The sequence below is a fragment of the Carettochelys insculpta genome, chromosome 8 (genome assembly GCF_033958435.1).
Source record: "Carettochelys insculpta isolate YL-2023 chromosome 8, ASM3395843v1, whole genome shotgun sequence".
In the NCBI taxonomy this organism is placed as follows: Eukaryota; Metazoa; Chordata; order Testudines; family Carettochelyidae; genus Carettochelys; species Carettochelys insculpta.
Genome location: NC_134144.1, coordinates 38,445,255 through 38,467,501, shown reverse-complemented (window position 1 = coordinate 38,467,501; position 22,247 = coordinate 38,445,255). Strand labels below are relative to the sequence as shown.

The 22,247-nt window shown below is 45.1% G+C and overlaps 1 protein-coding gene across 1 annotated transcript in view; it reads right to left on the bottom strand.

The window, feature by feature from the left end:
• The window catches only part of STK39 (serine/threonine kinase 39), a 179,206-nt gene that overhangs the window by 31,489 nt on the left and 125,470 nt on the right, over nucleotides 1-22,247 (bottom strand). Inside the window, exons 15-16 of the mRNA XM_075000805.1 lie at nucleotides 13,773-13,825; nucleotides 11,710-11,778 (exon numbers count right to left, since the gene is read on the bottom strand). Of these exons, the coding sequence (XP_074856906.1) occupies nucleotides 11,710-11,778; nucleotides 13,773-13,825 (122 nt within the window). The remainder of the gene's footprint in view (nucleotides 1-11,709; nucleotides 11,779-13,772; nucleotides 13,826-22,247) is intronic.

The following is a 22,247-nucleotide window of genomic DNA, read 5'->3' as shown; positions in this document are numbered from 1 at the left end:
TGAAGCCCAGGGCAACTGAAGCAAATCCAGGAGCATTTGGAGGTGAACCATATTGCTAGTTAACAGCAAATGCTGTGGAAGGGTATGTGCCAAATGAATCCCCGGAACAGCTTTTACTCATGTGCAGTTGCCACGCTTTCTACCATAATCTTTGATAAGCACAGCTCCAACTATCCTTCAGGAATAGGTTATGCCAAGAAACTGTCTATCCCGCACTAATCACAGGCGTCCCTGAACTTCCCTCTCTACAGCTCCTCAGATTTATAAAAAGGAGCTATGAAAAGATCAAATTTCACAAGGCTTTCACAGAACTCAGCTTTGTTTCCATGCACATTATTTACAGGCTAAATTTGTGCATGCTTCAGCTGAAAAGTGGAATGCAATTTGTCAGCTGCAGTCAATCAGGAAGCTAAAGGAATCCGCTCCTCTGCTGAAGCAAGGTTAAGCGAACTAATATCCTTGCAACAGGCCCGTCTCCCTCCCCCAACACCCGGAGAAAGATTTTAAACCTTTTATTTTGAAGTAAGCCAGGCAATATCAAGACATGCACAACAAAGGATCTTCCTAAGCAGATTTATACATTCAGCACTCTTATTGCCTCAGTATTGTGGCTTGTTTCCCCCCCGCCCCCAAACTCAAATGGTAACTCCATTCAAGTCTGTAGAACCAGTTTTGCTCAATTTCTTTTAAACGTACTCTGGGAAATCAATTTTTCAGTTCCCAGTTACAGATGACTTAAGGCTGTTACCTTCTGTACAGGAAGTTTGGCATTTAAAAGATCCACCTTCAATCTATTATTCAAACACAGAAACACAACACTCAGTTTGTGCTCCTGCCTATATTTTGAGACAAGACTGAACAATCCCTTCAAAAGAGAAGTTACTCACCGTAGTAACGATGGTTCTTCGAGATGTGTCCCCGTGGGTGCTCCACGATAGGTGTCGGGCTCGCCCCGGCGCCGCAGGTCGGATCTTTTCAGCAGTTTCTGCCGGACCATGCATGTGCCGGCGTGCGCCGCTCCCTTGCGCGCTCCCAGCCGCGTGCGTGATCCGGTCCCCGCCAGTTCCTTGACCAACCGCCTCGGATGCTCCTGAAAAATAGTAAACAGAGATCCGAAGCGGGGAGGATGGGCGGGTGGTAGAGCACCCACGGGGACACATCGCGAAGAACCATCGTTACTACGGTGAGTAACTTCTCTTTCTTCCTCGAGTGTCCCCGTGGGTGCTCCACGATAGGTGACTACCCAGCAGTAGCCCAAGATAGGAGGTGGGTAATCGGTTTATGTGCAGCTTGTCCCCGAGAGCACCGCTGTCGAGAGACGGGTATCCTCTTGGAATACCCTGTGAAGGGCATAATGCTTGGCGAAGGTGTCGTAGGATGACCAGGTCGCCGCTCTGCAAATGTCTTTTAGCGCAATGCCCTTGAAAAAGGCTGTTGATGCCGCCACCGCCCTAGTGGAGTGAGCCCTAGGCGGGGCCAGTAAAGGAGTCTAAGTTCGTAGCACATTTTTATGCAGGATACGATGTGCTTCGAGATTCTCTGCGAAGAGAGACCTTCTCCTTTTGATTTGGGAGCAAGAGAGACTAGGAGTCTATTCGTTTTCCGGAAGGACTTAGTCCTGTCTATATAGAAAGCAAGCACCCTCCTCACGTCCAGGAGGTGTAGGCGCGCCTCTTTGTTGGAGTTATGAGGCTTTGGATAAACGAGGGTAAAACTATAGATTCGTTAATATAAAACTCTGAAGAAACTTTGGGAACAAAGGCTGGATGCAGCCGTAAGGTTACCGCCTCCTTGGAAATTACTGTGCAGGGTTGCATTGCCATAACTGCCGCAAGCTTGCTCACCCTGCGAGCTGATGTGATTGCAAGAAGGAAGGTTGTCTTTATCGTAAGGAGGCGGAGGGAAACCGTGGTTAAGGGTTCAAACGGTGGTCCCGTTAGCGCATTAAGCACCAGGTCCAAGCTCCACGAAGGTGGAAGCGGTTTCCGAGGGGGGTACAGGTTTACCAGCCCTTTGAGGAACCTGGTAACCATGGGATGGGCAAACACTGTGTGCCCTTCCTCTTCATGTCTGAAAGCCGATATAGCGGCAAGGTGGACCTTCAACGAGGATAGGGAGAGTCTGCCTCTCTTGAGGTCCAGTAAATACTCTAGTATTACAGGTATATGCGCAGCAAGGGGGGCTGATTGCTTGGTAGAACACCATGCAGTGAACTGAGTCCATTTTTGCTTATAGGGCTTCCTGGTGGAAGTCCTCCTGCTACTTTCTAGGACTTGTTGCACTCCCGCCGTACACATGTTCTCTAGGGAGCTGAGCCATGGATTAACCATGCTTGCACTCGCAGGCCTCGGGGGTGTGGATGCACTATGGACCCCTGGGCTTGCGTGAGCAGATCCGGCGCCACCGGGAGGGGCATCGGTGGACGGTCCAACATGCACAGGAGTAAGGGGAACCATTGCTGTCGATCCCACGTTGGGACTACTAGGATCATTCGGGCTCTCTCTCTCCTGGCTTTCTGCAAGACTTTGTGGATAAGCACTGTGGGAGTAAAGGCGCAGAGCAGGGGTCCCCTCCACGAGATCGTGAATGCATCCCCCAGGGACCCCCGTCCCAGTCCTGCCCTGGAGCAGTATTGTGGGCACTTCTTGTTGTGTTGAGTGGCAAACAGGTCTACCTGGGGAAATCCCCATGCGTGAAAAATCAGTCGTAGCAGATCGGAACGGATCTGCCACTCGTGTGTGAGTGCGAAGCGCCTGCTCAGCTGGTCTGCCTTTACATTGTGAGCGCCTGGTAAATACGAGGCTTTCAAGGTTACATTGTTGGCGATGCACCAGTTCCACAATCGGACTGCTTCCGCACATAAGGCACGGGACCGAGCTCCTCCTTGCCGATTTATATAAAACATGGTGGAGGTATTGTCTGTACTGATCCCGACTACTTGCCTTGTATATGGTCTCGAAAGTGTTTGCAGGCTTTGAACACTGCTCTGAGCTCCAGTATATTTATGTGCAGTGACTGTTCCGTGGAGGACCACAGTCTTTGCGTCACCTTTTCGCCCATGTGTGCTCCCCACCCTATGTGGGAGGCGTCGGTAGTGAGAAAAACAGACATTTGTGGTTGGTGAAAGGGCACCCCTGTTAGCATGTTCTTGGGGTTCACCCACCATTGCAGGGATCTGCGCACCTCTGTCGTGGGTGACACCACCCTGTGGACAGTGTGTGCTGCCGGTTTGTAGATGCTTGCCAGCCAGTGCTGCACGCTGCGCCTATGCAATTGGACATTCTGTACCACAAACGTTGCTGCTGCCATGTGGCCCAGCAGCTGTAAGCACGTCAGAACCGGCACCGTAGGGCTGAAGGTGATGACTTGCACGAGGGAACCAATGGCGCGAAAGCAGGCATCTGGTAGATAAACCCTTGCTGTGATGGAATTTATACGTACCCCTATGAACTCTATGTCCTGTGCGGGGTCTATCTTTGATTTTGCCAAACTGATGACCAGGCCCAGCGAAGAGAACGTGTCTGCTGTGACGCGTATCATGCGAAGTACCTCCTCCTTCGAGGCCCCTTTCAGTAGGCAGTCTTTTTTTTTTTTCCCCCGGATATGGGAATATAAACACCCCCTGTCTGTGCAGGTAGGCTGACACCACTGCCAAGGTCTTGGTGAAGACTCTGGGGGCCGAGGAGAGGCCGAACGGCAGAACCTTGTACTGAAAATGTTCTTTGCCTACTATAACCCGGAGAAAACGCCTGTGAGCCAGGTGAACAGTTATGTGGGAATACGTGTCTTGTAAGTCGAAGGCTGCGAACCAATCTCCACCGTCCAGTGCGGTAAGGAAAGAGGCGACTGTGATCATCCGAAAGCGTTGTTTGCGCAAGTACCAGTTGAGGCCTGGAAGATCTAGACTGGGCCTCCAGCCTCCTGTCTTTTTCTCTATGAGGAAGTATCTTGAGTAGAACCCTTTCCCTTGGAGTTGCTCCGGCACTCTTTCCACTGCCCCGTAAGCATAAGATGGCCTACCTCCTGCTTGAGTCTCGCTTCGTGGGAGGCGTCCTTTAGGTGGGGTCTGGGTGGAGGTCATGGCGGTGGGAGCGACTCGAAGGGAATCGCGTAACCCGTGGCTATGATCCCCAGTACCCATTCGTCTGTGGTGATCTTTTGCCACTGGGCGTAGAATGGTCGGAGGCGATGGTGGAACAGTAGCTTCGGATGACATTGCGCGATGGTAGTGATAGTGCAGCCCTCGATCTGTGTGTCAAACTTGTGGCCTTTGGCCCTGCCCCGAGGATGCATGGCTCTGTTGAGAACGTCGCCTGGGAGTTCTGTACTGTTGGTGCTGTTGATGTTGCCCTTGCTTGTAGCCCCTGTGGTACTGGGGATGCTGTGGTTGATACTGCAAACAGCTTCTGCGTGTCAAAGGGGAGATCAACGATCTTCGCCTGCAGATCCCTCGGGATACCCGATGTCTGGAGCCAGGACTCCCTGCTCATGACCACTGCCGTAGCTGTTGAGCGTGCTGCCGTATCCGCTACGACTAGGGCGATCTGAACTCCTGTCCTCGAGGCTGCGTAGCCTTCCTGCACGATGGCCTTGAGCACCGGCTTCTTGTCCTCTGGAAGCGAGTCCATGAGGGAAGTCAGCCTGGAGTAGTTGTCGAAATTATGGTTCGCTAGATGCGCTGCGTAATTCGCCACTCTCAACAGTAGGGTAGAGGAGGAGTAGACCTTTCTGCCGAACAAAACTAGTTTCTTGGCATCTTGTCCGTTCCCCCTGTCTTGTACTGAGAAGTTTTCGACCTCTGCTGAGACAATTCCACCACCCGAGAATTTGGTTGCAGGTGGCTGAACAGGAACTCCATGCCCTTCGTCGGGACGAAGTACTTCTTATCCGCTCTCTTGTTTATAGGCGGAGTGGACGCATGGGTCTGCCATATTGTGGTGGCGGACTCCATGATTGCTTCATCAGCAGAATAGCTATTTTAGAAGAGGCCGGAGGTCTCAGGTTTTTAAGGACCTTATGGTGTTTCTCCCGCACCTCTGCTGTTTGGATGCTTTGCGTTAAGGCCACCCTTTTAAACAGCTCTTGGAACTGTTTGAGATCGTCCGGAGGATGGACGTCCCCTGGGGCTGTGGCCTCGTCAGGGGAAGATAGCGAGGAACCGCTAGGGTAAGCCTCTCTGGACCCCTCTGGGTCCTGCTGACGGTGATACATCCTCTCACTAGATACTTGCGAGGGAAAATCTCGGGGTTCCAGAATCAACTCCCCCTGAGATATCTGCGTTTCCGTCCCCGTCCGCGATTGCCCTCGGGGATATTGAAACGTCTGGGGGGGGATCTGTCCCTGGGAGCATGCCTATGGTGTCTATGTCCTGCGTGATAGGGGTGACCATGGCAACACGGGCACTGTTCCGGAGATGGAGACCTGGACCACTCTGGAGGCGCATACCCCCTGCGTCTGGGGGAGCGAGATCGTCTGGGTGATTGAGATAATGGAGAGACTGATTTGTGGCAGTACTCCAGGGGTTCAAAGCCCAGGAAGGGCGATGGTGGTCCGAGCCATGGTGATGCTGGCTGTAGGAACAGGGATGGGGGCTCAGGGTATACTGGAGGTGACCCCTGCTGCCTCGTTGGAGTCTGCAGCATTAGTGGAGGGCTTAGAGCGAGTAGCCCTGCAGCCCTGTCTGGAGAAGGGCTGCGGTGCCGGGTTTTCTGTGCTGCCTTTCCCCTCCCCTGTGGGGCTGGCTCCGCCCCTTTCCGCGTCGGGGATCTCGGCCCTGCTGTCTGCGCCGCGCTTGGCACGCTCCGCTGTGGTGCCGCGTGGGTGGTCTACCCCCGTGCCTGCAGGCCGCGTGCCTGCGAGCTCTGCACCGCCGGTTCCCTGGGGGTCGGTGCTGCTAGCTGCGGTGCCGCCGGTTCCGGCGCTTGCCTGGCCGCCGCCCTGCCCACAGTGCAGGGCGGCTGTTTGATTATCGGAGGCTCAGCCTCTGCCATGTGCGTCTCCACGCCGCTGCCGCTCAGCTGTGACTGCAGCTGGGGGCTATGCGCTCCACCCATCCCGCTCGCTGTGGCTGCCAGCAGGGATCGGGTTGGTGAAAGCTTCCTCCGTTTTTGCGCTGATGGGGTTAGGGAAGCAGCTTTCCTTTTATGGGCCCCTGCGCGTCCCTCCTGCTGAGGCCGCTCCGGCGCGTCTGGCTGGAGGGCCTTGTCAAAGAGCAGCATTTTCAGCCACATCTCTCTGTCCTTCCTTGCTCTGGCTGTGAGCTTTGCACAGAAGGAGCATTTCTGTGCCCATCGGAGGCCGGCATCGCTTTGCGGCATGACTCACACTTTGAATCCTGAAGAGGACATTGTGGTGAGTCTTTGAGTTGTTAATAGGGTACTTAGCACCTTCTCTGTGCCTGTTCCCCTCTCGGACTCAGCCTGCCGCGGCATGAGGCCTAATGGCCTTACGCCCCCGGGCCTCCGCTGCTCCGCTCGCTACTAAGGCTGTAAAACTTTACTTTTTACTCTTTTCTTTTTTTTTTGTTTTGTTTTGAAAACAATAACAAGCTAAGTTAAGCTAAAGACTGAAAAAGAAGCTCTAAACACTTTAAAAACATTAAATACGCTAACTCTGGCTGTAGCCTGAGCGGATTCCGTCTGCAGCCGATGGCGGCTAAAGAGGAACTGGCGGGGACTGGATTGCGCACGTGGCCGGGAGCGCGTGAGGGAGCGGTGCGCACCGGCGCATGTGCGGACCGGCAGAAACTGCTGAAAAGATCCGACCTGCGGTGCCGGGGCGAGCCCAACACCTATCGTGGAGCACCCACGGGGACACTCGAGGAAGAAGCACAGTTAAAGTCCGGATTGAAGGACTGACATCTACATAATATATAGATGTGAAGCCTGAAGGCCAAGTATCCCCAGATTTGTATTATATTCTCTTCTGCTTTTACTAAAGGACAAAACATCCACTGTTCTTTTCCACCAATTATTTACAGGTTTTATTTTTCCTCATCATACTATGAATGAGATAAAATTTTGGATCCACAATCCACATGTGGTCTGCTAAGATCTGGACTGAGAGACTCACAAATATAAAGCAGATATTTGCAGATTTGTAGGGCTCTACAAATTTCGTTTCACTCAAATTTTAATCTAGAGCCTTGCAAATATCTACATATATTTGCTTTATATCTGTGCATGCAGATATTCACAGACCACATTTGCAAATTGGCTGTGAATACAAATTTTGGATCCACACAAGCCTCTTGCAAATTGGATCACCACCTATCTGCTTTGCACCTGACAGTGTGTTAAAGTTGTCTTAAGGAAAAAAATATTTTTGGAGGGAGTAAAAGGACCATAATTTAACTCAAAATGTAATTTGTGTAATTTTATGCAGAAGAGAAATGAAGTTTGCAGGATGTATGAGCAACAGTGAGATAGGAAAATATTAAGGCACATTCCAAAAGAATACTGTTCTGTCTACAAATCACTGGAACATAAAAATGCTGCTCAAATGAGCGCACATTACGAAATACTACACGCAAAATAAAAAGTGCAGTGAAAGATCAACATTTGCAGGATTCAAGGTAAGAGCTAGCATTACCTTTACCAGAGATATTGTTACTTGAAATCACTGGAATTGATACAATCATGAAATGTCCAACAACTCCACAAATAGGTTACCCCTCCAACATATGGCAAGTTAATGTACAACAAGAAACAGTCATACAGCAAGAAGCTCAAAATCCACCAGGTATTTAAAAAAAAGAAAATCTCAACCTTTTTGGTGCAGTCCAAAGTAAGGATTAAACCATGATAACTTGTTTTCATTACTGACTAGCTGGATAATCTCTCTATTTACCAAAAAGAGTAACAACATATTGATCAAATACTTAAATAAGTGAATTTAGGGTTTGTTCAGGGGCACAAGACCCATCCAGGTAAGAAGATCCAGCTTCCAGCTTTCCCAGGTGCCAGTTTGACTTTACTGATAATTCACCCCTCCAAGGGCCCTTCCTTTGAAGCAGACTGAGCAAGAATGGCTTTTTGCACCTGCTCAGCACTGCCACTGTCTTACCACATCTACCAGTCCTGTACCTTCTGGAATTCTCACCATGACAGAGCTCATCTTTCACACCCTTCTTAGAAATACCCGCCACTCCCGCTGTCCCACGACACTTTCCATTCGCTCCTCACCACCTGTCATGCAAATCACCTCAAGCATCTTCTTACTTGCCACTTCTCTGCTCGGTGTTATTGCCTTCTTGTACAAGTCGTGACTGTTTGCCAGGTTATCATGCAGACTGATATCTGAGATCTGTTAATTCTCCAGTCCACTTACCAGATCTCTGGTCTTCCCCTTTGACTGCCTTCTGTCCACCACCACTAAAAGAGCTTTCCTACTAACATAGCGCTCTGGTTGCCACTGAATATCCCTACACTAATATAGCTTAGCTTCCTGCAGCTTATCTGCAACTGGAGTGAGTCACATTAGGCCCCTTACAACCTCATTTCGCTTCTTGTCCCAGGCTGAACAGCCATTTGACTATCTCAACATCTTCATATCTGTAGCGGAGAACATACTTCCTTTCTGGTGGCTGGCCAAGTCTCTGTTCCTTTATGGGTCATACAGAAGTTTTACAGACTCTGCATTTAACTTTATAGGCATTTTTGTCAGATGGGGGGGGGTCAGCTCCCACCCTTTGCATCCACTGGCTTTAGTGTGATGGCAGGTGTCACTGAGAAGGGAAATACTTCAGTTCAGTGATTGCTAACTATTTCAATTCTTTCATTCTTCTGAGCTCTCTGCCTACGATATCCCCTATGGTGAGTCCTTCCTCAGTTGCTCATAGGCAGTAGTTTGAGCATTGGCCTGCTAAACCAAGGATTGTGAGTTCAATCCTTGTGGAGGCCATTTAGGGACTGGGGCAAATACATGTCAGGGATGGTGCTTGGTCCTGCCAAGAAGGCAGGGGACTGGACTAGATGATCTCCTGAGGTCCCTTCCAGCTCTAGGAGGTATGAGTGGAAGTAAGAAGAGTCTGCTGAAAACCGTGCTGCCATTGTTTAAAGTTGGCTTGCAGGGTCTCACAGTCTTCTGCATATATAATTAAGTCATCAGCAAATTGCATTTTCAAAGATGAGTCCTTTCATATACTTTTCACTTCCTACTCAATGGCTACTAAAGGCAAGAAGGGGCTCAGATGTTACCCCAATGCAAGCCAACATTTATCGGACATTCTCTACTGTAGCCGCATTTAGTTGAGATAATAGTCATCCCAGCATGTATAACTCCACCAAACTACTTCTCCGGTGCACGATAGTACACCTTCTGCAAGTCCACACTGATCATACCCACTTGTCATTTCTTTCCCAAAACTTCTCCATCAAGATTCACAGCACAAAGCTGGCACTAATTGTGCTCCTTCCCACTATGAATCCATAATGACCAGTGCTTTTTTTTTTTTTTTTTTTTTTTTTTAAAACCAAAAGAGCCAGTACAGAGGTGGCTCCGTACCCACTCCCCACCAATCCTACGGCTGAGGCTGCTAAGGTGACGGTACTCAGAATTGGAAAGTACCAGCACAAATATGGCACTGAAAATGACCCCTTTAAACTTCAACCACTCCAGGCAGATGCTTAATCAATAATCTCCCATGTTTTCATGATATGTGATGTCATCTTAAATTGGGTGAGAGACATTATATCGTGCGCTATGCTTAAAAGCAAGCCCCACAAACCTCTCACTCCATTCATCTGGCATTTTCTTCTTCAAGAGTATAACTGAATAAACTTGTAATACATGTAACACTTTCCCTTCCCAATGATTTCATTGCATCCACTGCTGCTTCATTTGTCCCAGGAATTTTCTGTTTTCATTTTCCAAACTGCCTTTGCCTTTTCCTCCTGTATACAAATGTGTTGTGCCCCAGTTCAGTTTACATGTATTCTTAATTCCTTCACTAGGTTCTCTTCATTCATCACTCTTTCAAAATAATCACTCCAATCTTTCATTAACCACTTTTTGTCTGCAGTATATCATATTAAGTGTAATGTAAGCAAATTCATTCACATCCCTCATTTCTTCTTGCCGTGGGGAGCGTCCTGACTTCCTAGTGTGTTACAGAACTTGTCACAGACCATAGTTTTAGAAGTCACAACACTACTTTTGGATTCATTTTTCTGCCTAACTGCACTGGCCCGGTTCTTTTAGATGGCTTCCTCCCTTTTCCTGGAGTTCATTCTTTAACTTCAGGGTTCCCTCTTATGGCTGAATTTCAAAGACTCCTCCTTGTTTCCCAAGATCCAAACAGTTTTCTCCATCTCATCCATATACCATCTCTAAAGCAAGGGGGAGTACTAGAAGGTGAGGAATGTTTTTCTATGGGATGAAGCCACAGTACCAACCTTGAGATTTTGCACAAAAATAAGAATGGTTGCAATGCTGGCAACCGCCCACTTCTTCTATGAGAAAAATGGAGAAAAGAGCTGGTGACTGTCAGTGGGAGAAGGAGAAGGGAAGGGGCAACTGCCTCCAAGGACAGAGTCAGACATGAGTCACACTCTTGTGCTAGCCAATAATTATGGAGACTGAAATTGATGGTTTACATATAAAGCAGGTATGGACCTTTTTTAGCTCCCAGTCATGGACTGTGTTTCTAGAATAGCATCAGTTATTTTCTATCTGAAAGAAAATTAACTTCCCTCAAATAATGGAATGACTTCTTTTAGGTACATAATGAGGGAAAAAAAGCCCTCAAGAGCAACATTTTTTGTGTTTATATGTAGGAAGCTGAATCATGCAAGGTACAGGGATCCACTCACGTGGACCAACACTGAGGAGGGGCAGTGATGCAAGGACCCAGACTTGAACCCATGAAGCAAACTAGACCAACTACACATGTGAAACATGTGGTGGGTCTGGATGTTCTTGGACTGCTTTTACTATGCCGGTGTCAGAAAATTTATTCTACATAATGTTACATTACCAAATATAGATCATGAGCAGTAAACCACTAATATTTGTTAGCGATATTCCAGTCAAAGGTCTCCTTTGTTGCACTCTTCAACAATTCCTTTATTCTGGTAAAAAGAGGTAGCTACTGGACTCCTGCATCCAATTTTTGCAGAATCAAGTTGCAGAGAAAAAAGCCTTTTCATAAACAACCGTTTTTTGTCAAGTACAATATTTTAGAAGTGCTCACCAAAGAACTCAGGGCAATTAACCACTTTGAGATTCTCCCTTTTCAGTAGAAATCACTTAAAGATGTTGGGTGGAATTTTCAAAAGCTTTCAGTACTGGCCTAATTCCTCTCCATTAATTCCATGGGAGATTTACTACAGACTTCTATGTGAGCTGAATTAGGCCAAAGATGAGCCCTTTTGTGGGGTGGGGGTGGGGCAGTCATCCTCAAAGCCTAACTACCTAATTCAAAAGTCTATTTTCTGTTGAACAAAAACTGGAATTAGCACAAAAGTTATCACTCGCTGCATGGAAAATAGCTGCAGGAGAGACAGCCCAGTGATATCAAAGCCTGTGTTAAATCAGTAGGAGTTTTGACTTTCAGGGATATGGAAGGATTAATATCAAAGTGGACTGCTGGCTCCCTTGTGCATATATGAAAAGAAAAGAAAAGAAAAGTAGAGAATGCATTTTGTATAAAAAGGTACAGAAGCTCATCCATTTAGCACAAGGTGTAGCAAGAGCATAATTGCAAATTACCTATAACTACATCGTGGCCATCAACCAGGCCTGCAGAGAACAGCTCTTGAGAAACGCCATCTGCCGTGTCTGCCCAAAAGGTGAAATGAATACATATTAGTGTCCATAAAATAAAAATCAATAATCCAATGAAATCAGGAAAATATTCTTCAGCTTTAAAGCACACACCTAAGTGTGCTTGAATTCAAAACTGTCTTTATTAGAAACTTAACTAAGTGCCACAATTTTCCACTGATAATTAGCCCAGATCATGCACAGCAAGAAATAAGATAACGTTCTGATCTTTGTAGAAGTCAAAAGGAATCATTGTCTAGCTTTGCAATTTCTATTCTATTATCTAACTAGATATTTTATGCTGCACTTAACACTAATGTCTGAGTACCCGTGCCAGGAAAGTAGGTAAGAGTTTGTTGCTGTGTGATTCTCATCTCTCTTGGCTCCGACCACGAACTCCCTTTTAATCACAAAAAAGAGACTTAAATTCTCTTGCTTAGCATGATTTGCTACTGTATTGTTACAAAGCAAGAGCTAAATTGAATAAATGGGCTCTTTAGTTTGGAGGTTAGTTGCAATATTCAAAGTTGTTCTGATCTGAGAGGTCCATAGCTGTGGAACAGAGACCAAGAACTCTGTCTTGACCTCTCTCATCTTACTCTGTGTACAGCTTCTTCGTTTCTGTAACATGAAGCTGTCGTAGAAAGTCAGGACTAAGGAAGGAGACAGACAGTGCCTAAAATAACTCAATCCCAGCTCTTGGAGAGCTCTGAAAATCAGACAAACCACCTTGTTCTCAAATGTCTCTGTAAATCCTAGATCAGGTCTCTGACAAGAACAGTATCTTGCCTAATGGCGATTTTTAGTAAGTAGGCTGCTACAGTTTTGACCAGCTGGACCCTTGTCAAGGTTTGTGTACTCCTTCCCAGGTTCAGGGGGAGTTGTTAGTAATTCAGCCTCCAAGTCACAAAACCATAAATACTGGTGTCTACCTGTCAGAGCAACACCCACTGTCTCCTGATCATCCCTAAGTAATTTTTTGGGTTGTTCCCTCATTATATTCTCACAATCAACAAGTAATCTAGGTAGACGATAATATGTTTGGAAGACAACCTAGAGGTTGATACTCTTTATAACTGCCAGTGATAGGAAGCATGTTTGTATGCTTACATTAAAAAAAAAACCACACAGCTGACAGGAAACATCCCACCGTAAGAATAAATTAAATTTACAAGAGAGGAGAGCAAATAGCGCCATATAGCCCATTAACTGCACATATTTTACCCAAAATAAAAACACACATTTTCCTATATTCAGTTTTTAAAATGATAACTTCGCTTCCAACTTAGATACCTTTCTAGGCAGTAGCCTTGTAGTACATATTCTGCTGAGATGAAGTATGAATTACACCTATAGCCCAAATGTTGGCTAAGTGGACAGTATCTTATTCAGTTTCAGTCAATAGTGTTTTAATCAATAATATTGGCTTTACTTTTCAAGCAAAAGTACATTTTTATGGCTTCTTATAATTACTAGCAAGAGAAAGGAAACAGCCGCAAAAGTGAGATGGAGTCTAAGGTTCCAATTACAATCACTTTATTATTCATGAAGATATATTACATAAGCCAGAAATATAACTAACTTTCAGAATAAATGTGGTGTTTGTAGAATTCCCAAGTACTTCTCATTTGTAAAGCTGAACGAGTTTTATGGGGAAACTCGCAAAGCCATTTTCAGACCATAATCACCTTACTCCATTCTCCATCATTCATACAATGACTAGCTATTTTACAGCACTTTTATGTCACATTGCAAAGTGACTTTTTATGTACTTCCCATTTCACCAGATGAAAAAGTGAAACGAAGTCTATCCTGTATCTATTATACTTCATAAGATATAACCTTAGCATTAGAATTTCTCTATTTTTGTTTGGTTTAAACAGTGTAATACAAAACCTTGGCATAGTTGGAAACTTTTAACAACGGTAACTTATATTAACCAGAAACAACAACCAATTTTGAAATGCCATACCCAGCACTAAAAGTATTATTTTAATTAAAAGTCTTACCTCTGCCTGGAGTAAACTCAAATCGAATGTCATTAAGTTCCTTTCTGGAATTCCTGAAAAACATTCAGTACAAATAAGTTTGTATAAGCGGCACTTATTTATAAAGCAGAATACACTTCTAAAAAGTACCTGTTAATGCATAGAGAACAGTTTACAATGGTTTACTGTTACCCAGATGGAGTATAAAATACAGACGGACATAAATAAGGGAAAAATCCAGGGGAAATGTAACAAAACTGGTCTTATAATAGCAACCAATTTTTAAAATAATAATTAAAAAAACAACTCCAGTACACTAGTACATGAACAGCACCCATCCTGCAAAGAGGCTCAGATAATCATTGCTGCAGTATTTCATATGATATTTTGGATTTTCAGTACCTGTTGCATACAAAATCTTAATAAAAATCTGTACAATGAAACAAGAGAACAATGATGATTACAATGGATTATATTTAGATTTAAAAAAAAAAAAAAGGAAAACACAGACTGCCTTGACCTTGCCATTTAAAGAAGAAAAAAATCAGATACCCACATACTCAAATCTAGGAAACTAATACAAAATAAGCATCTGACTCTGTAACCCTAACGGTGTTATTTCACAAGTTAAATAAAATAGTTATTAGCAATGTTTTGAAAGACAGGCTTCTCCCAGCTAACTGTATGAATGTAAATGTTCTGTAACATCAGAAGCAAATTCTCTCTCTACCATCCACTCATAATATCAAGGAAGAACATGGCTTCTTTTGGTTTCTTTCCTTCCTTGCCTGACAGTGAGACACAGTATGAAACATGAAAGCAGTGGCAATTCAAAACTGCAAGCAGCACAGTCAGATGCCTCATATTTTTGGTTTCACAATTTATACGGCAATGCTTAGGTTTTTTTAAAAAGAATGTATAGAAGCAGCTAACAATAAGCCTCTCTCACAATAAAGGCTATAACATTGAACATTTTAAAAATGACATTAAAAACAAAACTGTTCCCCACGTCTGACTTATGTAATGCAAAACAACCTTTATGAATATTTCATCTAATGCAAAAGGCCATTAGAACAGTTTTAAAGAAGTCTGTGCTTAAGAAGAAGCTGCTGTTGAATTTTTCCAGTGCCAACTGGTCAGTCACGCCATAATCCTACATGCAGACCCAGATTATGAGAGCAGCTTTAAGGGCTGCTGCCCAAGACCCAGGACTGGGAGAACTCCTTAGGTTGGAGACCTAGGATACAGACATTAATGTCCCTCTATGCTGCATTCTAACTGGCTCTACCAGGGCTGAGAAGGGGAGGACAAGCTGAAAGGACAAGAGTTACAGTAATGGTTAATAAAATTGTTTAGAAAATATTTTTCGATTCCATTAGTAATATGCACACATTAACACTGTATGTAGGTCAAGTCAGTCACATTGTCTGTTTATTCCTTAGGGCTACATCTACACTAGAAGCAGCATCTGTCAACAGCAATGTCTGTTGACAGAGAGTTGTTTTGACAAAAACTCTGTCAGAGTGCATCTACACGTAAAAGAAGATCAAAAGAGCAATGTACCCTATCGACAGAGAGCAGCCAGACTGCCCTCCCTCCCTAGACAGAATGGCTGTTTGGAAATGCTGACAGAGTGCTATTCCTCAAAGCTGAGAGGGAGGCAAATGCTGGATTTTGTTGAAACTCTGTCGACAAAATGCTTTGAGTGTGTAGACACTCCCTGAGTTTTGTCAATAAAAGGCCACTTGTGTCGACAAAAAACTCTCTAGCGTAGATATGGCCTAGAAGCCTACATTCAACATGTTTTCTGCAGCAATACATGTGATTAATTGTAAGCAGTAGTCTTGTCCCATTAAGGCATTATATGGTTTGCAAAATGCCAAATAGGATTTAGCTACTGAAGATCAAGTACTGAAAAAAGTCTCTTCAGGCTCCTACTTAGCATTTTTAACTGAAAGCACATTTAGGCCAAAGTGCCCTCTGAAGTATCAGAGAAGACACATATTTGCTTTTCGTCATATAATCAAGTATCTGTGTTACAGATTAAAGACCTGTCCTCGATATTTGTAAATTAAATTCCATAACAACCAGTGCCCCTAAGCCACAGACTACATACTTTCAAGTTATGTCTACAATACAGCATAAATTTGAATCTAAGGTACTTAGCTCAATTTTAATCATGACTGTTCACACATAAAATACCATTATTTCAAATTTAGGGGGCGCCATGGTCCATATTCTTCTCCAACAACCTGAGTGGGATTAACGGGAGGTTTGAATGTAAGCATTCAGATTAATGGTAGCATGGAAACAGCTTCAGTGTAAACCTGGTTTTATTTGCCTCTAGAGTTGTCCCACATGTATCCCACAATGCCTCACAGTTGTCTGTTCAGGCTGCTTGCATCTCCGATGCTCTCCAGGTGTGCAGGAAGTAGCTAATGGGAATCCTGGGAATTTGAATTGAATAGTATCAGGAATGCAAATTCATTTTCCTTCTGCCCCGCATGGATAGCGCACCTCAGCCAGTCATCATATCCAGCCATCATGGGTGCTCAGGGTTCTTCTCTGGATATGAATTCTCAGGGTTGCAAAGAGCTCCAGCATAGACTCACAATGAGATCCTGGATCTCATTTCTGTGTGGGGAGAAGAATCAGTACTGAGCAGATGGAGTGTCTGCAAATGAAATGCAAATTTTCTCATAAATGGTTCAGATGGTATGATTGTTAAAGGGTACAGCTGGGACACTGAGCAATGCTGGGTGAAAGTAAAGGAGCTCCGGCACAGCTACCATAAAGTCAGAGAAGCCAACAGGCGATCAGGGTCATCTCCCAAGACATGCTGATACTACGAGCACCTGGACAGTATTCTTGGGAGTGACCAAACCAAAGTTTCCAAAGCTAACAAGGACTTTTCAGGAGACTGTCTTGAGAGTTGTGTGTGAGCCCAAGGGCTATGAAGAGGAGGCCACCGATGTTCAGTTGGCACCCATAGAAAGTGAACCTGGCAGCCTACAGGTCTTCATACTTGACCTCGAGCCAGTATCCTCCTCCTCGACACCTGAAGCTACAGTGAACGTGGTGTCCAGCAATGGCCCTGAGTGGGGCTTTTCTGATGAGTATTTTTTGTAATGTCACAAGCTGGTTGAGCTTGGGGCATGGATTAACTTTTGTGCAGTGCATTTTTTTTTTTACGCTGCTACAAGTGGGTTGATGATCAGATGTGCATAGTGACTCAATGCTCCTTTTCCAGAACAGCTTGTTAAAATTTCTGAGGCTGGAACACTTATCCTCTTTGGAGACCTCCATAAAGGTCTCATCCAGGTACCCTTATTTTTTGAACAAGATTTTTGGCAGGGCTGACTTATTGCAGCTTCCACAGTAGAACACCTTGCCACACCAAGCAACCACTAAGTTATCTGGCATCACAGTACCACATAGCATTTGGCAGAGCATTTCCAGCCTTACACTCACACAGCATGAGCATTTTTTTATTCACTTAGTTATTCTTAGGAAGCTGATGTCTCTTTTTGCAACCTCTAAGCAGCATGGGAATTTGGATTACAGTTTTTCATGATGGTCCCTTGCCTTTTCAATTTCCAAGGACCGCCTTGCTGCACCATGTGGCTGGCTCTCCATCTCCCCACATACTCTGCTGGCAGACTGTCCTGGTCTTTTCCCTGCCCACCGCACTGCTGGATTTCCTCCCATACAGGACTGATGATGAGTCAGCCCCCCAGAAATGTTTTTTGTGCTCTTTTCTGTTCCCAGGGATGACCCCCTCCTACCAGCCTGACATGCAGATGGTGGGATTGAACCCTCCCTCCACCCCACCACACAGCTGCCAGGCTGTACAGATCCTGCTTCTGTGGACCTGCATGTACAGCGTGGGCTTTCCCAGCTTTAAATGGCTTTTCCTTATGCAGGATTGATGAGGAGCCAGCCCCTGAGAAACTTTTGTGCGCTCTTTGCAGTTTGCAGGAATGACCTCCCCTGCCCATCTATAAGCCCACAAAACCTTACCACGTCTGCAGTGAAATTGTCTGGATAAGGAGCTTCTGCTCTAAACAGATTGCTTCAATGTCATCCTTAAGAAGCCCAAGTGGCTTTGGAAATCAAAAGTGTGATTGTAAAACAGAGAGCCATTCATTCTACGGGTTCTTATTTGTGTATTTGTGTCACATTTTAAACATGTATCTACATTTTGACCTTCACTAACTTCCACAGGCAGCTTACAAGGGGGAGATCAGGTTGCTACGATGAGAAGGAAGAAGCAACTGAAGCAGAACGTCCTCTTGCAACAACTAGAAAAGGCAGACAGGGAGGGAGCCACAGCCGCTGATAACCAAAGGTGGACGCAGCAGTGGTGACAAAGTGTGCTCCAGTCAAGGAGAAAGGACTCAAGACATCCTGACAGATGCCAGAGAGCAAAAAGAGATCCTTCATTCCTTGCTGGAGCTGCAGAGGGATACCCACCAACACAGGACTAATTATGCAGACTCAGCACCCTGTTGCCTGCCCTCCCCTCAATATGCTTCACCTTCCTGTTGTCGGGGTCCCTCAATGCTGGCGTGAGGGAGGATGGGGACAGTGTCCCGCTCCACCACCATGATCTGTCTCCGATACAAAAGACTCACATCCTACCAAATGCGATACCTTTTGCTTTTCCCTTTCTTTTCCTAAATAACCCTTCCCCTTGTAAATAAAAAGAAATCTTTTCTTTTTGAAAAATAGTCTTACTGACTCACATGTTGTGTGGTGCACTTGGAAGTGCTTTCAGAATGATCAAGCACAAATCATTGTGTGGGGGTGTGGGCAACAGATTCATTGTGTGAATCACTGTGAATCTGGGCAGCAGATTCATGTGGCTATGTGCTCATTCATAAATCTGTTTTTCAAAGCCTCCCTAATTGCTGTTGCTTCTGCATGTGTGTTGACAAATTCCTTTGTGTACAGCTGTGCATAAACCCCATCTCATGGCATCTGGCTCAGCAACCCAGGTGGGCATGAAATTTTCTGCCTTTGATTTGAAAATGTTATGCAGAATACAACACATTGAAACCACAGTGGGGTTGATTTGGGAAAAGGTCTAAATGGGTCAAAAGGCAACAGAACCTGGCTTTTAAATGGCCAAAGACACATTTCACCACCATTCTGCTCTTGCTCAATCTATAGCTGAAACATTCCTAGAACCAAGGGAGCAGAGGATAAACCAATCTTGATTTTCTGGTCAGGGAAGAAAGTCCTATCCTGGAGCTTTCTGTACAGACTGGACTTTCTAAACATGAGCACAATCATGAACCTTTCCCAACCATCCCAAGCAGATGTCGGTGAAACAACCTTTGTGATCTACCACAGCCTGCAGCACCACTGAAAAGTACCCCTTGAGCTTTGTGTACTCAGAGGCCAGGTGGCCTGGGGCCAGGATGGAGAGGAGTCCACCGCAATTAGGAAACATCCTAGAAGCAAAGCCATCCACTAGATATGCTGCACATTTCCCAGAGTCACAGTCTTCATCAGGTAGTCACAGATTGCATTGTCTACCAGCATCACTGCAGCCCCCACACAGCAGATCTACCCACCCTGAATTGGACTTCCCACTGACTGGTAGTTGTTAGGCATTACAAACTTCCAAAGAGCAATGGCTACTCACTTGTCAGCTACTAAAGCAGGTCTCATTTTCACATTGCTGCACTTCAGTGTGGGGGATAGCAAGTCACAAAGTTCCAAAAAGTGTCCTTGAGCATTTGGAAGTTCTACAACCACTACTGGTCTTCTCTTATGTGGTTCCACAAGCGTGCTGGTTCCAATGCATCCAGAGCAGCCAGCAACTCTGCATTCCTGTTTCACAGTTCCTCTATATCATCATCCAATACATCAGCATCTATCTCATTGTCCCACTCTCTTTAAACAATAAAATGCTGCACCACAGATCAGGTATTGGACATTTTGCACTGTGCAACAGCTAGGAGTTGTTCTGTATCCATGATAGCACTGTGCAGCAGCTTGAGCCGGGGAAGGCTTTCATGAAAAAGTGCCCAGAACAGGTGGGTGGGTGCACTGCACTACAGGATGATGATGATGACTTGATACACAGTTTCCAGTACACAGAAACTGGCATACAGTTCTGACTGAATCCCTGTCTAGCCAATTTAAGGAAAACTGAGTTTCAACTAATTTCATGTATGATACATGATGCTGACTCAACATCCAACTTTTATGGGTTATTTTTTCAAATGGTTTTGTCTCCATTTATCTGTGAAAAACTCACAAAATAGAGAAACAGATGGGACAGAGAAAGAAATCTGTAAAATAAACATGGAAAGTGCTGTCTTATGTAGGAAGCAAATAAAAGCTTTCTTCATCTGAACCTCTTAAAAGTACATCTAAGATTATCTAACATTATCAATAGTTAAGTAAAAGACAGTCATAAAAGTGTCATTTCTAAATTGTTAGTGTTCTTTCAACCTATGGTATGTGTGATATCTGGGAAAGTTATTGTTCCGATGAGATCCAAAACTATAAATTTCACATTTATCTTCAGTGTTCAAGTCCTCAACCCCTTCTCAAAGGCTACAGTTACACTACAGCACCCTGTTGACAGAGGTCACCAACAGGAGATATTTCCTGACAAAACCCCTGTTGACATATTGTGGCCACACACTGAAGTGGCTCAACAGTAAATATGTACGTAAGCAAGCAAGCAAGAATTCCATTTGGGCTCAGCAAAGATTTCATCTGAGAACAAACTATTCAAAAATCGTAAGACTGGTTGGTAAAAGGCTGATAATTAAAGCAGTCCATCACCCATAACTACAGCACTGCTTTAGTACAGGAAAGCATAGGTCCCCTTCCACTCTAGCTGCAATAATGTTATAAAACTGCTTTAATACACAGTTATTTTTTCCAGTACTTGTTCCAGTCAGCAATCTTTTCCTATGTATACAGAATCAGACTGCTTATAGATAGCACAGCAGTCAATCCAAAAAGAAAAAAAAAATTGCTGCCTTCATGTTTACCAGGAAAAAAATGTGTTTTGGCCTGTCTGGCACACAACAAAGCCAGTGTGTATTTTCTTATGCTGGGTTGACAGGTGTTCATTTTTTCCCCCTCCTCACTAGAAACTTGGTTGAAAAAGGACCATTGCAGCTCCAACCAGGCTGTTAAAACCTGACTGGCGGCAGAGGCTTCCTACTGCCCTGGGGTCGAGTGGCTCCTGGAACCAGATATATGGCTGTCTGACCCCATCACTCCGAGTCTGAGGCACAGGGGGTTTCAGTGCCATGTGCCCATCCCATGCATCAGCTCTGCAGTTTGTACAGGCTGAGAATTGCAGCCAATAGGCATTGCAGCATGGGCACTCACAGGCAGGACAGCATGCAGAGCTGCTTCGCTGTGCCTCTGCCTGAGAGCCAGAGGAATGATATACTGCCACCTCCAGAAGGCACTTGAGTTAAGCACCACCCTGAGTGTACACCCTGCACCTCTCCCATGCCCCAAACCACCTGTTCCAGCCCTGAGCCTCCTTTCACAGGCTGAACCCTTTGGCACTAGCCCAGGCCTTGATCTGCATCCCAAATCCCTCCTCCCCAGCCCGAGAACAAACTCCCTCCCAGAGCCAGCAGGCTGCATTTCCTCCCACACATCAATCCTCTCTCCTGCATGCCAAAGCTCCTTAATCCTGCCCCACCCCACAGCCAGAGATCTCACCTCCCACACCTAAAATGGCTGCACCAGCCCAGTGAAAAGACTAAGTGAGTGTGTGGGTGGGGGAAGCAAACAACAGTAGGAAGGTAATAGAGTGAGTGGGGGTGGTGCCTCAGAGAAAAGGACAGGCGGGGCAAAGGTGTTTGGTTTTTTGCCGTCAGAAACCCCGGCAACCTTATAGAGCCTAAAGAATTTCTTTAAGCTTTCACTGGCATTGTGCTGCAATAATCTTTCCTTGAAGATTTCCAAGTTTGGTGAAAAGTATTAACTAATGTCATCAATAAAACATTAGCTTATTTACAAAAGAGCAATCCATTTCATTTTTGGAAACAGCAAGCAAGCTAAGGCCAGAGATTAACTTAATTGCTGCAGCGCACTTTCTTCTAATGAATAGAGCTCAATCTATTTGAAAAGCTAATTGCAGCAGAATGTGTTCTGCAGTCCATTATTTTTCCCGTAAGAAAAATATAAGTAGACTAATACCATCATACCAGTCCTTGAAGCCTTACTGTGGGAATTCAACAGGCTTGACACAGATCTATCACCACTTGCTAGAAATATATACAGAGTCAGGAAACAGGAAAGCACAGCTAACAGATATTTCACTTTAGCAATATTAGCTAGAAGGTAATGAAAAATTACTAAACCTCAGACCACATTTATAGGGAAAAGTATCCACCTGCTGAACATATGAGACACTTGGAAATTATTTCAACTTTGTATCTGACACTTATCTAGAAAAACAGATACTAACAGATAATTAGGTATCATCCAATATAAAGATACAGATAA